This window comes from Odontesthes bonariensis, chromosome 12, assembly GCF_027942865.1.
Source record: "Odontesthes bonariensis isolate fOdoBon6 chromosome 12, fOdoBon6.hap1, whole genome shotgun sequence".
Classification (NCBI taxonomy): domain Eukaryota; kingdom Metazoa; phylum Chordata; class Actinopteri; order Atheriniformes; family Atherinopsidae; genus Odontesthes; species Odontesthes bonariensis.
This window is the reverse complement of record NC_134517.1, coordinates 8,753,812-8,769,686: the sequence shown is the minus strand read 5'-3', so window position 1 is coordinate 8,769,686 and position 15,875 is coordinate 8,753,812. Positions and strand designations below refer to the sequence as shown.

The 15,875-nt window shown below is 41.3% G+C and overlaps 1 protein-coding gene across 2 annotated transcripts in view; it reads left to right on the top strand.

Annotated features, from left to right (window-relative positions):
• Positions 1–15,875, top strand: part of col18a1a (collagen type XVIII alpha 1 chain a) — a 99,817-nt gene that overhangs the window by 65,285 nt on the left and 18,657 nt on the right. For both annotated transcript variants that reach the window (XM_075479046.1, XM_075479045.1), the window contains 18 exons: positions 327–396; positions 3,435–3,565; positions 4,369–4,395; positions 6,688–6,885; positions 6,974–7,000; positions 7,087–7,149; positions 7,271–7,348; positions 7,459–7,509; positions 7,635–7,757; positions 7,886–7,948; positions 8,677–8,721; positions 9,357–9,488; positions 12,585–12,644; positions 13,078–13,104; positions 13,573–13,671; positions 15,353–15,388; positions 15,604–15,693; positions 15,827–15,859. In XM_075479046.1, the coding sequence (XP_075335161.1) occupies positions 327–396; positions 3,435–3,565; positions 4,369–4,395; positions 6,688–6,885; positions 6,974–7,000; positions 7,087–7,149; positions 7,271–7,348; positions 7,459–7,509; positions 7,635–7,757; positions 7,886–7,948; positions 8,677–8,721; positions 9,357–9,488; positions 12,585–12,644; positions 13,078–13,104; positions 13,573–13,671; positions 15,353–15,388; positions 15,604–15,693; positions 15,827–15,859 (1,353 nt within the window). The remainder of the gene's footprint in view (positions 1–326; positions 397–3,434; positions 3,566–4,368; positions 4,396–6,687; positions 6,886–6,973; positions 7,001–7,086; positions 7,150–7,270; positions 7,349–7,458; positions 7,510–7,634; positions 7,758–7,885; positions 7,949–8,676; positions 8,722–9,356; positions 9,489–12,584; positions 12,645–13,077; positions 13,105–13,572; positions 13,672–15,352; positions 15,389–15,603; positions 15,694–15,826; positions 15,860–15,875) is intronic.

Here is a 15,875-nt window from a genome sequence, read left to right as displayed (position 1 = left end):
AAATGAGAGAAAACAGGCAAAGTGTTACCAGCACTCTGGCTTGTCCTGCACATGTTGTTTCAATCGTGTTTTGAGAAGGTTCAGTGGAAAGCTGGGAGACATTCGTGTTAGTTTGGAAAAGAGCTTTGGTCGTACACTCTCTAAAGATTAAAGCAGAGCTGAAACATGAGTCATTTTTAGTTTGGAACTTTTTCACATGCAGGCTTTCCAGTGTGGGAGGTCGAAATGAAACGAGCAAATAAAGAGCAAGAGCATTGTAGCTTCAAGCACACGCCATCATCTGCCGTTCTAAATATCTTGTCTGTTGCTTGATTGTTTTCCTGCAGACAACTCCTCGGCCCATTCAGCAGCCACCGGTGGTCAGAAAGGGAGAGGAGGCCACTGCGAGACAAGCCGGTGAGATTATCTAGATGCACAACTAACTTTATGTAACTTTTTATTGCTTATTTTTTTTACACTTGACAGGGAGAAACAACAGGAAAACTGAGTGTTTTATGCATCCCTGTAGACCAGCCCCTTAATGTTTAGCAAATATTAATCAGTTTTTTAATTCATATGTTACAATTTTCAAAGATGGAATATAGATTTGTTCATCTTTGTTAATCTGTTAGGTATAAAATGAAATGTTTAATGAAGGCACATGGTGCTACATGGTCCATATTCCCTCAACAAGCATATCTGAGCCAGTCAGAGCTCGTCATAAACAGATTCGCTGACGGATGTCTCCATCTACTGGACAATCTGAGTAATGCAGCCTGGAGGCCAGAGGTATTCTACAGACCACGTGAATTACATTTGATTTTCTCTGTTCCAGCTACAAGCATATTTGATCGTTTTAATTCTGATTTAGTGATAGGAACTCTCTTCCATGTTAACTATCTATGTGTGTTGCTGTTTTCCTCAAAAAAAAAAAAGTCAGAGTCAGATAACTCTGAGCATGATAAAGTGGTATCACCACATCGTGTATCACCTGAGGAGCAGTGCATCAGCCACAGCATCTTGAACCACGCCTCACCATAAAAATCTTGTCAGTTTCTGGGTGGCCAAATGATTTAGTTTTTGGATAGTTTAATTGGAATTTCATCAAATCAGTAAAATAAAAAATAAAATGTGCAAGCTTCACTCAAAACCTCAAGAAAAAAAATTAAAGGTAAAACATAAAGGAAAACAAATAGGAGCAGATAATAAAAAAAAAAGACCAAGCAAACATAACAGAGATTTCTTTTATTCACTACAAAATCTTTAGGGCATCAAATAATTTGTCAGGCAGTTTGTATCTGGTATCTTGACTCCTGGATATATTATGTAAGTACAGTTTATTCATTTGTCCAGTTAGATAATAGTTAACTTGAGAATCAAGTACTTCCCTCTATGCCTGCTATCTCTACACTGTCACCCCTGTCACATCCTAGATGTTTCCTTCTATGTAGCTTATTGTTATTGTTAGCTTTGATGTTAGCTGTAATGTTATATTTTCATTAGTAAGTCGCTTTGGATAAAAGCTTCTGCTAAATGCATAAACATAAACATCACAAATAATAAATGCTTTGGATCATGTACTTCACCTTAATTCAATTCAATTCAATTCAGTTTTATTTATATAGCGCCTAATTACAACAAATGTCATCTCAAGGCACTTCAATAATATGGTCCAATTCAAGTCAATTGGAGTTCAATTCATTGTATTCATAATCCAATCAAATCCAATTGATTAAATTCAGAATTAGTCCAATTCATACATGCAGAGCCAATTCAAAAAGAATTTCCTAGCTAAGGAAACCAACAGATTGCACCGAAACTGGTCTTCAGTCCAATCTCCCGTCCTGAGCGTGCCTGAGGTGACTGTGGAGAGAAACGACTCCCTTTTAACAGGAAGAAGCCTCTGGCAGAACCAGACTCAGGAAGGGTGGCCAAAACACCATTCAATGGATACCAGTTGGAACAGGGAAACACAAGTTAATGACCACAATAATGTCACATGTACATAATATCATTTGAGAAATTAAACGGTGGAAAAAGAGAGCAAAGTGTGGAAAGGTGTGAGATAAGAGGCCCCCCAGCAGGCTAGGCCTATAGCAGCTGTTTCAGTGTCATGATGTGATCTCATCAGAACTCTGGCTGCAGCATTTTGGATCAGCTGGAGGCTTTTCAAAGAATTTGTGGGACAGCCCAATAATAAAGAATTACAGGAGTCCAATCCTGAAGTAACAAATGCATGGACTAGTTTTTCTGCATCACTCTGAGACAAGATGTTCCTGATTTTAACAATATTCCAAAGGTGAAAGAAGGCAGTCCTAGAAACCTGTTTTATATGTGCATCAAATGATAAATTCTGGTCAAAAATAGATATTAAAAATTAAGGTACATATTTGAAGAATAGGTTGAGAATCACAAAACTATGAAACACTGGTAACCCTTTTTGCAGCAAAAGAATTTTACGACGTTATGGGTGGAGAGTGCCGGCCCGTTCAATTAATGACCAAATGTAACTCGTCGTGATTTATTTTTGCACGGCATTTATAAAAATACTGCAATCCAAGTTTCTTGAGACTTAATCTACAAGAGCATGGAGCAAATCTGTGCATGTTGCTGCCTTCTGTTGCCACAGTCACCTGTTTAAACCTTTTGGTGATGGTAAAATAAATAAATAAAACTGAAACTCAGCTCCACCAGAGCAAGCAAACGAGTTTTCTCGTATGAAAGCTGAGAAATAGAGAAAACAACAACAACACGGTTTCCTGTTAATTCAAACACTTGATTTAACTGTCTTTTTCTGACTCAGAACACGCCCCAGTTTTTGTGAAGTCCAGGCCCAGACTTCCTGGGTCAGCAGGTGGGGTTAGAATACAAAGCATCCAGATCAGGCTCCTCCCTGTTCTCTGTCCTGGTGTTCCGCTTAATACCAGGGTGCTCCTCAACAGCAAAAGCGCAGGATGAATGTACCTACTTCATGCTTTATGATTCATACCGGGTGGTGGACATGTTTGAGTATGAGCCAAGGCCAAAGGGGACATGGTCAGTTCTGGCTGTTCTATTCTGAACAAAGAGCAAAAGAGGAGGACTCAGCTTGTGCTGTTAATGCTGGCTTTAGTGTATTTATGTTTCCAACCACGAATGTGAAATGTTGAAGCTGTGCATGTCATCAGCTGCTAAAACAAAGCAGCAGGCTGCATTTCAGAGAGGCTCTTTCAGTGGGAAGGGAAGCATGGGGGGTCATATGGGGTCACATTGGGACGGCGGCGCATGCAGTTGTGGGGAGGTGAGATCTTCACATGGCTGTAAATTACCGCAGTGCACGCCAGTATTCCTGCTCCATCATTTCCTTTTACTCCACTCTCTGTCCTTATTGTTGTTTGGGAAACAATCGTTAATCATTTATGAAAGGCTTTCATGAGGATATTAATGACAACGTCCTTTGTTTTTTTGTTTTCCAGGATCAGTTGGGTCAAGAGGAGAGAAGGGCGACGCAGGGGACAAAGGAGAGAAAGGAGATAGGGGCCCAGCTGGGCCAAAGGGAGAATCCAGCTCTGGCTCCGGCTCACGGGGTGGAGTCCATGGAGAGAAGGTTCGCTCGTCTAATTGGAATGCACCCATGCTGTCTGACACTGTTTTTATCCGAGTGTCCCTTCTGAAGGTTGTAATAATCGGCACTGGGATAGTAGAGCAGCATTAATGAAACACTGTCCAAGGAACACTAGAGGGCGCTTGAAACCCTAATTTCGTATAATATCTCAACATGAGCATTATTTATTTATTTTCTGTACATTTCATTCTTTTTTTTTTAATTCTTTTTTTGGGCTATTTATGCCTTTATTAGATAGGACAGTGTAGAGTGACAGGAAGCAGGGGGCAGAGAGAGGGGGAACAACACGCAGCAAAGGGCCGTCCGATGCGGGACTCGAACCGGGGCCAACTGCAGCTGTACATTTGATTCTGACGGGCTGCTGTCTGTCTGTGTTGGTGCATTCATGTCTCTGTGCTGGACTCCAAAACTATGGAAAAATGTAGAGAATCTCAGGATGATCCTGCTGGTGTGGCTTTGATTGAACTTTCTTCTGTTGAAGAAAAACACACACATGACACTCAAGTCAGGTTCAGTTTAACTGAAGGCATACACATGCAGTAGTGTCATGTTGAATACTATGACTTACAGTCACGTTTAATATCATTTTAAATGTTGGAGAACCAACATTTGGATTTACATCTGTGTATCTCAGTTGGGTCTGAGTAGCACTGCTGCCAAACCCAGTTAAAGCGCTGACACTCAGTGTGAGGTGCTCATAGGGAAACACAAGCATTAGGATGTAGTGTCTGCCAGCCTGTGAGTAATGCTGCCACTCACTCCACTGCTCTTTGCTTCATTTTCAGGGAGAACCAGGTGAAAAGGGAACAAAGGTAAGTTACACAATCTCTTTTTTTTTTCATTTGAGATTCTCAGGCACAGTGGATCAGATGTGAACCACTTTCACATAGCTAACCATAACTACCAGACCTTAGGCCTCTGGGACGATCATGTTGGGGGATAAAAACAGCCAACCTTGCTGTCGTTCTTTTATATAATTGTCCAACTGCAAAAGTGCAGCTCTGTGATAAGACTTAGGGCAATAGTCTGCCAGTGCAATTTAAAGACAGCAGAGTGAGAGAAAGTCATTTCTAAAACAAGAAACTGGCTCTGCTTGGGTGAAAATGCCAAAAATCTCACCATCACGCAACCTGTAAAGAAATGACTCTGAATGGTGACAGAGGAGCAGGACCCAAAATGCAAAGCAACTCAATTACATCTGGTTTAATGCAGCGTGAGGGCCGATGACTCATATTAGATTGGAACATGTTGTGAATGTTTTATTTATGTTTTCAAATATTGTAATTTAATTAGTATGTGGTATATATTTATTTATGGGGATAGTTTTATATATATATATATATATATATATACATATTCATATTTACATTTATATTTACAAGGATATGTGTGTAGTATATATTTATTTAGATATTTAGGAAGTGTATATATGGCATATATTTATATATGTGTATTGTAGTTAGGATATTTACAAACTGAAGAGTAGTTAAAAAGGGGTGGGAAACTAAAAAAGTACTGTACTTCTTCCCATTCCTTTTTCGAACAATGTGCGGTGTTTTGTTATCTAAAGTAAAAGGGCATTATGAAGTCATTTAATTGCTGATTAAGCATTATGGCTGATTTCCCCCCAAAAACTTGAACACAGGCGACAACACAGTGGATGTATCAGTCAGAATAAAACGGCTGGCATGGCAGTCCACAAGATCTGTAATTACGTAGCTTTCTATGACGGTATTACTTGAAAGTTGATGGGCTAACCTCGATAAACTTTTGAAAAAAAAAAACACTCCCAGCAGAGAAGCTATTGTGCTTTAATTGATCCTGTCATTCAGGAGTGCGGAGTAGAGCTGGAGGAGCTTCATAAAAACTTTGATTTGCTGCACCAAGTTCAGCTCGGTGTTGGTCTTCATTTGGTGATTCTACTCCAACTTTGCATTACAAGTTAATCTTGAGAAGGTAACAAACTGGTAACTTTGTTCTCCTCATTGCCAACTGCTGTCAGCAGGCTAGCTGGCTGGTCTTCTGTTCTTCAGAGCCATTGTTCAGTTTAAGCTTTCACTGAAAAGCCCTCGGGTGGCTTGTTATTTTGCTCGCGCAGCAGGCGGAACTTGTTATACATTTTGTAATTACACAGGTTTTACTAGTTGTGGAAAAGATGAGATAGCTCAATTTATCTGTCATTTCAAATAGATTCACTGTTCCATTATTCGGCCTCGCCCCATCATATTTATCTGAGCTTTTAACAGTCTGCAGTCCTGGTAGAGCTCTGAGGTCAACATATCAGTTTCTGCTGGAAGTGCCCAGGTCAGAATACAAACCCTGGGGTGAGCGAGCCTTTTCTGTCGCTGCCCCCAGGCTCTGGAATAAGCTCCCCATTGAGCTGCGTCTTATTTCTGACCTCGGCCTCTTCAGATCCAGGTTAAAAACTTATTTAGGATTGCTTTTAATACCCAGTAGTATGATGACACTTTTATCTTATTCGATTTTGTTGTATTTTATTGCTTTCACTGTTCTTTTATTGTTTTTGTTTGTTTTTACTTATTCTTCTCTTTATTTATTACCTGCTGTAAAGCACTTTGGTACACCGTAAGGATTGTCTGTAAAGGCCTGTATAAATAAAGTACATGTACATTTACACTTACATTATTATCGTGTTACCTTCTTTAATTCTACAGAGGGCCCACCAGTCACAGAGCTGAATTCACTTTATTGTCTTCCTAGCAACACAGAGCTGGGAAATTCTGATAGGATGACAAACCATTTCTGAATTAACCAACCTTTGGTTTTTTGTTTTTTAGAATGATTCATTATTTATGAAAATATTACAAAATGAGACAAAAAGATTATTTTCATAATAAATTAGGCCCTCTCTGAGGGCCCAGAGGCTCCTGCCGGTTACACTGCCGGTTACTAAATTCCTTTTTGTGTCATTTTACATGGTCCCCCACTAAAAGAGATCTTTTAACTATTAAATGAAGTTGATTCCATGGTTGGACATTTATCATTTTTGTTGAAGCTTATTGTTCAGAGGGATATTACTGCTGTACCTGCTTCTTTCTTTCTCATGTTGAGCTCATTGAACACCGATGCTTCCTCTTCATCAGGGCAGTGCAGGCTTTGGATATCAAGGAAAAAAGGGTGACCCTGGACCTCCTGGGCCCCCTGGGCCCCCTGGCCCTCCAGGGCCTGCGACTGAGTATTCAGTTGATGGTGACGGCTCATTTGTTTCAAGAGTCCCTGGACCCCGAGGACCACCTGGGGCACCGGGCCCTCAGGGACCACCTGGAGAAGACGGAGAGCCGGTGCATAGTTTTTGCGTTTGAAAATGTTTAAAAGCTTTAAATACAAAGTGAGACCTTGTAACCTATAATATTTACTCCGTTTTCACAGGGTGATCCTGGTGAGGATGGAAAAACTGTGAGTTAGTTTGGTTTTTTTGCTTCTCTGTTTAGCAACACTGTGGCGTTCTCTAGTGCCCTAACGTAACGATTTTCTCCACACAGGGTCCTCTTGGACCAACGGGCTTCCCGGGAACTCCAGGTGACTCTGGACCCAAAGGAGAGAAGGTTCGATACATTGACAGTAAAGACACAGAAGAGAGTTAAAGAACAAGTGAAATGGTTTTAGTTTAAGTGGAAATCTCTGCTGTAGAGACATACCCGGTCTTAATGAGACTCGCATATACAGGGAGACCGCGGAGAAGGTCAGCCTGGCTCCAGGGGACCCCCAGGACCCCCGGGACCGCCAGGATCAGGATTTAGATCTGTGAGTGTGCTTTGATCGCAGTCACATGCTGCGTAATGTTGAGACATAAGTTGTTACAGCACAAGACTGCATACTTCGTTGACTGCAACTGCTTTAAAATTCTGTTTCAGACCTTTATGGACATGGAGGCCTCTGGATTCCCTGATCTGGAATCCGTTCGGGTGAGAACAATTAAAAGCTTTGTCTTTCTGTGACGTATTTAGTAACACAGGCGGCCATCTTTGTTGCCATTATGCTGGTGAAAATATGGTCTGATGAAACTGAATGTTCATTCTCATTGATATAGGGACTTCCAGGGCTACCAGGTCCTCCGGGCCCCCCTGGACCTCCTGGTCCCTCCACGGCAGGCACAGCGTTGACCTCTGGAGCATTTGGACCTCCGGGCAAGGATGGGGCACCTGGTCAACCTGTAAGTGCTAATCTTCTTGTCTCTAAAAACTCTAACCAGTTGTTACACTAAACCTTCAAAATTCTGAAATTAATTCTGATACTAATGTCTAACCAAATCAACCATAAAGTGAATCTCTTGCCTTTTAGGGCTTGCCTGGTTTACCTGGTACTGATGGCCTCCAAGGATCTCCTGGACCCAAGGGAGAAAAGGTGACGTTTTTGTGAAAATGATTGTGTTTTTTCTAAAGATTAACCAAATGCAATATTTAGCACATCTACAAAGTTAAACCACAAAGCTTCTTAACAGTTGTCATTAGATCTAACCAAAATTAAATTAACTTAGCACCGTCGCCTCTTAGTAAGAGGGATTCAGGTTTGAATCCCGACTGAGGCCTTCCCCGTGTATGCGTGGGTTCTCTCCGGGTACTCCGGCTTCCTCCAACGGTCCAAAAACATGCATGTTAGGTTAATTGGTGACTCTAAATTGTCCCTGAGAGTGAGTTGGACCAAATTAGGGTCGCGGGGGGGCCTGTGATGTATGTATGTATGTATGTATGTATGTATGTATGGAGTAAGTGTGCATGGTTGTGTATCTCGTTTGTCTCTGTGTGGCCCTGTGATGGACTGGCGACCTGTCCAGGGTGTACCCTGCCTCTCGCCCAATGACAGCTGGGATGGGTTCCAGCATGAAAAACGCTGATTAAGTCAAAAACAGTTTGAAAATGAGCAACTTGGGTTGGAAGTGGGTTGCAGAGCATAACAGGTATTAAAGGGCTGTAATGTAGCTTAGAATAGATTCTGTGTGAATGAAGGAGAGCTGAAAATGGGAGTCACAGTATTTATATTCAGATATAGAAGATTCACAGAAAGAAAACAATTCAAGTTTCAATTGTGTTCTGAGAGTAAAACTTTTGGCATTTGCTTATTATTTTCATTAGGGTGATTCAGGCGAGCTGGGTCTCCCAGGAGCAGTCGGACAAAAGGTGTGAATTCATGTTTTTGTTTTGTTCCATTTGAAGTGAAATTTGTTTTTAGAAGTTACATGTTCAGTTAGTTTACATGTTCCCACCTTAAAATACTGTTACATGCTTTCTGGTTGCTAGAACAATGTAATGATAATCACAATGAAGCACGGGTCCTCTGTCCATACTTCTAAAGCTTTCTCTGCTCCTGTCATTTCTCCAGCCAAGTTTCTACTTTTCTTTTCTCTCCAATCCACTGCCTCACTATATATCCTCCTCTCCTAAGCCTTTCCATCTGCAGGTAGCCAGGCTCCAGTGTGTCAGCCTAAGAGGATTTCTGTCTTCTAACTATATGCAAATGTATTTCCAAATATTATCAGCCACAGATGTGACTTCCAGTCTAATCTGAGTGCCGGCCGTGGTTTTCTGTAGCATTTGTCGATGTCTTTAATTTGATTCCAGAGCAACGAGCATGGGTGCTTGTGCACAGGCGTGTGTTCTTTGAGGAAATATTTGATTAAAACCACACTTACCAGGACTAATACTTTAACTGAATGCTGTGAGGTATTAGCTTGGAGCAAAGTACATGACTTTCCTGATTGTGGAAAAAAAAAAAAAAAAAAAACATGCACACGCTTATTAATTCTTTTCTACAGGGAGCTCAAGGGGAACCTGGTTTACCAGGAACTTCAGGAGAGGCCGGACTGGCTGGTCTGCCGGGACCCATGGGACCAGTTGGGCCTGCTGGGCCTCCAGGACCTCCAGGACCAGGTTATCGTGTTGGATTTGTGAGTTCACAGCTTGTGAAGCTGCCCATTGATAGAGTTTACAAGTTGCACTTGTGTCTGGACGAGTTAAGCCGGATTTACACGTCGGTCACGGCGCAGCCAACCCGTGACATCAAAATGACGTTTCAGGCCTGGCGCTTGCCTTGAAAAGCCAGCGCAGCGCATTGTCGTGCACCAGTCGATTTTTGTTAAAATAGAACGACAAACCGGATGGACCGATGTGAGACCAGGCTCAGTCAGGAGGTGCGTTTGTACAGCAGCTGTACGACACTGCAGTGAAACAGCACAGGGAGCACGTAAACTCCCAAAACTGTTGGACAGAGATTGGCAGAACTTTGAGGAAAGAGGGAGAGTTCTGTAAGAATGTGTGGAGGAAGCTACGGGACAGATACGTGAAGGCAAAGAAGAGGGCAGAGGCTCCAAGTGGTGATGCCGGGGGCTTCAGACCTTCACCTCTATTGACTGAATTGTCTTGGCTCACGAACTTCGTGAAACACAGAAACACACTAAGCATTCCATCTTCCAGATACTGCAGCAGTATCATTGATGACGGTGTTCCTGCTCTTAATTCATTTTTTTCATTTATATAGCGTCAAATACAACAAATGTCATCTCAAGGCACTTAGATAGTAAGTCCAATTCAAGCCAATTGGAATTCAATTAATTAATAATTATCATAATTTATAAAATAATTCAATTCATTCATTTAGAGCCAATTCAAAAACAATTTCCTAGCTAAGAAAACCAACAGATTACACTGAAAAATCTTACAGCGGCATTGTTTTGTTCTCGACTTTCATGATGGTAGAGTAGCGGTAACCTTCTCGTAGCAGCAACACCTCTGTGACGGAGAAAATTGCATCTACTGGCGCATCGACTTGCGCCACCGTATATAGCCGGCACGAAATCGTGCCGTCATCAACACCGCTCGCGCTAGAAGACGCGGCAACCATGCTAGAGGCTTTAGTAATTTTGAAAACATGTTTAATATTGATTTAAAAAAAAAAAAGGATGTAGGGATGGGAATCGAAAACCGGTTCTTGTTGAGAACCGGTTCCCAGTGTTTCAATTCCTTGGAATCGTTTGGCAATTTTGCAAAAACAATTCCCTTATCGATTCCAGTGGGCGCGAATGACTTCACCACGCAACATTGCGTGGCGAGTCCAGTGCAGCCAGCAGTCAACAGTAAACATGGCGCCCAAGCGGTACAAACGCTCGAAAGTTTGATTACACATCCCTAAAAAAGACGACAACAGGGCAACTTGCAAAGTGAATATTTCATCAAAGGGAGGAAATACTACCAACATGCAATAACTATGAATGAATGTCGCGTTTTCAATCTGCTCCGGACTAACGTTGGTGAATCTGAACCCAGCAACGTTAGCAACGTTAGCATGTCCTCGGCTAACACTGCAGGTAACTAACTAAGTAACACACACTGCCTATCATGTTAGTGCCATTTGTCTCATTGTAAAACCTGCTGTTAGTAACGGTTAAGGTTAAATGAATGCCTTCTCAGGCATTACATTTAGATGAAATCATGAGAGACAGAGCCTGACTGGCTCAGAGCCAGAGGCTGGTGGTACTACCCCCAGTTCACGTCTACCTCCAGCTTTTCCTTTCACCAGAGCAGGGAAGAGTTAAATTACCCAGGCCATGATAGACCAATGTGGACCTCACCGTTGTTGGGTTTGTAAGGTCATGACTCGTGTTACTTCTAAACTAAAAAAAGTTGATGCTAATCGACCGGTTTGTTGTCCTTTTTCTCCAAATGAGAATCGATAAGGGAACCGATAAAGAACCGAATCGTTAAGCAGAATTGAAAATGGAATTGGAATCGTAAAAATCTTATCAATTCCCATCCCTAGCTTTCTGCTGCTGGTAGTGAATGCATCTTGAGTATCTATGTCTACATGGATATGGAGTTTAAGGGAGCTAATCTTTGTTGACCTGAAGATTCAGTTGACTACTTCTGCATCTCAATGTCTTGCATCCTCAAGTTGTTATACAAAATATACATCACTAAATATTCATTTCTAAATGGAAGCTGTCAGTAAGTCTGAATTGATTTCTTATTCGGTGCTTTCAAAAATGCTGACAGCTGTCTTTAATGTTAAAAGCTGCTTCTTCTCAGTGACAGTGTCTGAGTGACCCACCGTGGGACTTCAAATGCTACGTCTATTTCTTTTTGCAATGACCAGGGTTAGGGTTTATGTGCAGTGGGAGAAAGTTAATTTGTCATTCAGCCCAGTATCTAATGACTCTTTAGTAGTCAGGTATTCTTAGGCTCCGGCTCCAGTAAAGGTGCTGTGATGGAGGTCGCTTACTTTTACTTTACAGAAACATGTTTTCCCACCATAATGTGGACACAGAGGCTCTGAAACCTCACAGACAAATAAATACAAGATCAGTTGAGTTTACCTGTACACATGACAGCTGGCAGCTTACTATCTGTCCTGCTGTGCGGTCTGACTCCAGTGGTCACAATCTAAAAATGAATCAACTTAATTACTCGAATTACCCAGAATTCCAGTTGTGCTCATCAAATTGTTGTCCAACACAGCCTGTAGGATACAGAGTGATGCCACCTCCTTCACGTTGTGGTAGTTACATCCATGCACCCTGGGAGGCGGAGCTGTTAGGTCTTCTGTGTTCGTTGTAGCCCTCGGAGCACAGAGGGTAAACATGCTACTGCTAGCATTGGGAAAGGAAGCAGCTCGTTTTCGGTGTTATGTTTTTAAACTGTTTAAACGGGTCTGTTTTAGTGTAAAATTGACCATTGTCACCTACAAGTCAGTCGCCACCAAATCAACAAATATTCTATGAATACGTACTGGCTGCAAACTGCATTGATGTAGATTCATTCACATCCGCACTTCAATGGATCTTAGAATCTAGAAATTCCAACACCAGATAGAGTTAATCCTGACTCAAAATGTCAACCTGAAAAAAAATCCTGACATAGTTTACAGCTTACCACTGAAATATATGATCTAAAATGGGTTATGAAAGTTTTTCATTGTGAAATATATGCAGAAATGCATACATTCAGAGATATTTGACCATTTGTGAGAAAATTTCTTGCTGCTTTCTTAGGATGACATGGAGGGCTCAACTGGTGGACTTCCTGGTGCCAGAGGACCACAAGGATTCCAGGTACCCACATTCCAATTGACTTGGGGTCCAATTGTACGCGAAACATGTAATTTAACAGATTAACTGTAAAAGGGACGTGGTTGAATTAATTCATGTGTCTGTAGTCCTCATATTACAGACTAAGGTGTGCATCTGATACCAGATCTATTGCAGTGAAACAGTGTCAAGCTGCTGAAATAAGCGTATTGTGGTAATTAGATGACGATGGCTATCAAACGTTACTATGATCATTTAAACTAAGGCTTATGATATTATTTAATCATTCAAATAATTTGGGTGAGGTATTATCTTATAGGCTGGAAGAAGTATAATTGTTTTCTAGTTTTTGTTATGTTTGCGAATATTTTATAAGAACTGCTCTGAGAAATCTTAGTCGGAGTGATGCGGAAGACACGTATGAGCTTAAAATGAACTGAGACATGTATGCTTGCAGGGTCCTCCTGGCTTACCTGGACACTCAGTAAGTACAAAGAAACATTTCCCACATCTGTCGCTATTATTATTGACAAAGTAAAAGGAAAATAAGCAGCTTATAGGATTTAATGACATCTTGCAGTCTTGAACCCTCCCAATGTGTGTTGACCCAACAGGGCAGAATGGTTCGTTCTGAGGTATTAAAAAAAGTACAACGAAATTGTAAAAATGTACCTCATGTTGGCAAAGTCACAAATTCCTGTGTGGTGGGCAGTTTTCTTCTGTCTGTTGCCTTTCATTGGGATTAGAAGTTGTAATATTTTTACAGTTTGGAATCTAAAGCAAGGCGTCAGTCACTTTCATGGATGACCTTCAGTAACAGAGATAAGGAGACCTATGATGTGATTGATTGAGGACGAACATTTCTCAACAAGTCCTCTCATTGCACCTTGAATGTTCAATAACTTTCTTTTTATATATGGGTCACTGGTCTAACTTGACTGCATCTCTTCAGGGTAAACCTGGGTTACCTGGCCGGGACGGTCCAAAGGGCAGTGAAGGTTCTCCAGGAAAAGACGGGCAACCAGGCCTGGATGGCTTCAGCGGACCTCCGGTAGCAAAATGATTTTTTTTTTAGTTTTACAAGTTGCAGGCAACTATTCATTTAAAGGATAAGACCGTTTTTTTGACATTGGGCCCTTGATTTCACATTATAACATGATGTTCTACTCACCCCTGCTTGTTGTTGGTCATTTGGAGCTGTTCCGAAGATATTCGCGAGGCGTCTGGCTGCTCTCTTGAGATATTCGGCCATGAAACGGTTTCCTATGGGCAAGCTTATACAGGCACAAACTATGCTGTTTATAATTTATTAATTACTCTACACTAGCACTGATAACGTGGAGGTGCGTCGCTTACTTAAAAAAAATCCGGGTTACTAATTTTGAATTTTAGCCGAATGAATAAATAGGCAGCAGGTCTGTGGGCTGTCTGTGGCAGTAGCACGACGAGGAAGTCAGTAACACCCACTTTACGACAAAAAAAAATCAAAATTACAATAACCCGGATTTTTTTAAGTAAGCGACGCATCTCCACGTTATCAGTGCTAATGTACAGTAATTAATAAATTATAAACAGCATAGTTTGTGCCTGTATAAGCTTGCCCATAGGAAACCGTTTCATGGCCGAATATCTCAAGAGAGCAGCCAGACGCCTCTCGAATATCTTCGAAACAGCTCCAAATGTTCAACAACAAGCAGGGGTGAGTAGAACATCATGTTATAATGTGAAATCAAGGGCCCAATGTAAAAAAAACGGTCTTATCCTTTAATGTTTGGCAAGGCAAGGCAAGTCAAGTTTATTTGTACAACACAATTCAACAGCAAGGTTATTCAAAGTGCTTTACAGATACATTAAAACAGTAGAAATAAAAAGCATGATTTAAATTTTAAACAAAAAAGAAAAAAATAAGAACAATAGATAAAATCAGATAAAATCAGTAGTTAAAATATGAGTAAGTTTTGAAACTCAAGCTTCAGATTTGGAGCTTTATTCAAACGTAGCTGAAAATAGGTGTGTCTTCAGCCTGGACTTAAATACACTCAGTGTTTCAGCTGATCTGAGGCTTTCTGGGAGTTTGTTCCAGACATGTGGAGCATAGAAGCTGAATGCAGCTTCTCCATGTCTGGTTCTGACTCTGGGAACTGATAGAAGACCGGATCCAGATGACCTGAGGGGTCTGGAAGGTTCATACTGGGTCAGGAGCTCACTGATGTATTTTGGTCCTAGACCATTCAGAGCTTTATAGAGCAGCATCAGAACTTTAAAGTCTATCCTCTGATGGACAGGCAGCCAGTGTAAAGACCTCAGAGCTGGACTGATGTGGTCCACTTTTTTGGTCTTAGTGAGGACTCGAGCAGCAGAGTTCTGAATAAGCTGCAGTTGTCTAACTGACTTTTTAGGTAGACCTGTAAAGATGCTGTTACAGTAATCAAGCCTACTAAAGATGAATGCATGGACTAGTTTTTCCAGGTCCTGCTGACACATCAGATCTTTTAACCTCGATATATTCTTAAGGTGATAGTAGGCTGACTTTGTTATTGCCCTAATGTGTTTTTCCAAATTTAGGTCTGAGTCCATCACTACACCCAGATTTCTGGCCTGGTTGGTAGTTTCTAGGTGTACAGATTGAAGTTCTGTGGTGACCTGTAATCGTTTCTCTTAGCAGGTGTTAAAAGGTGTCTGCGCACAGAACTTTCCCCTTATATATCTTTTGTTTCGCTTCATTTTTACAGGGACAAAAGGGTATCGGCGGTGACAAAGGAGAGAGGGTGAGTACCTTGTTTTTTATTGTGGATACATTATTATCAACCTCATTTTCAGTACTAAGTAACAGACCGATCCTGTTTGAGGTTGTAACATCTCACTTTTCATTCCTTTGCTGTAACCACTCTTACAGTTGTGGCATATGATGTGTTGAATTAGCTTCGTTTTGGCTGTCTTACTATATGGGACATCTATTCATTTATCTTTTTTATGGTATTAGGGTGAACCAGGTCGAGATGCAGCTGGAGTCCCAGGTCCTCCGGGTCCACCAGGACCACCGGGACAAATCATCTATCAGACATCTGACAATGTGAGTAACAAAAACACTGTTAGAGTTTCTATCAGAATATTTCTTCTTCTTCTTCTTGTCTGAAATCAGAAGCTAACTAAGTTTTAAGTTCGCAGTAGTTATGTCTTTCTTTCTGTGACTCCACTCTCCACAGTTTGATGCTGTCGCTGGCAGAGCGGGCCCTCAGGTATGGATTCATCTTA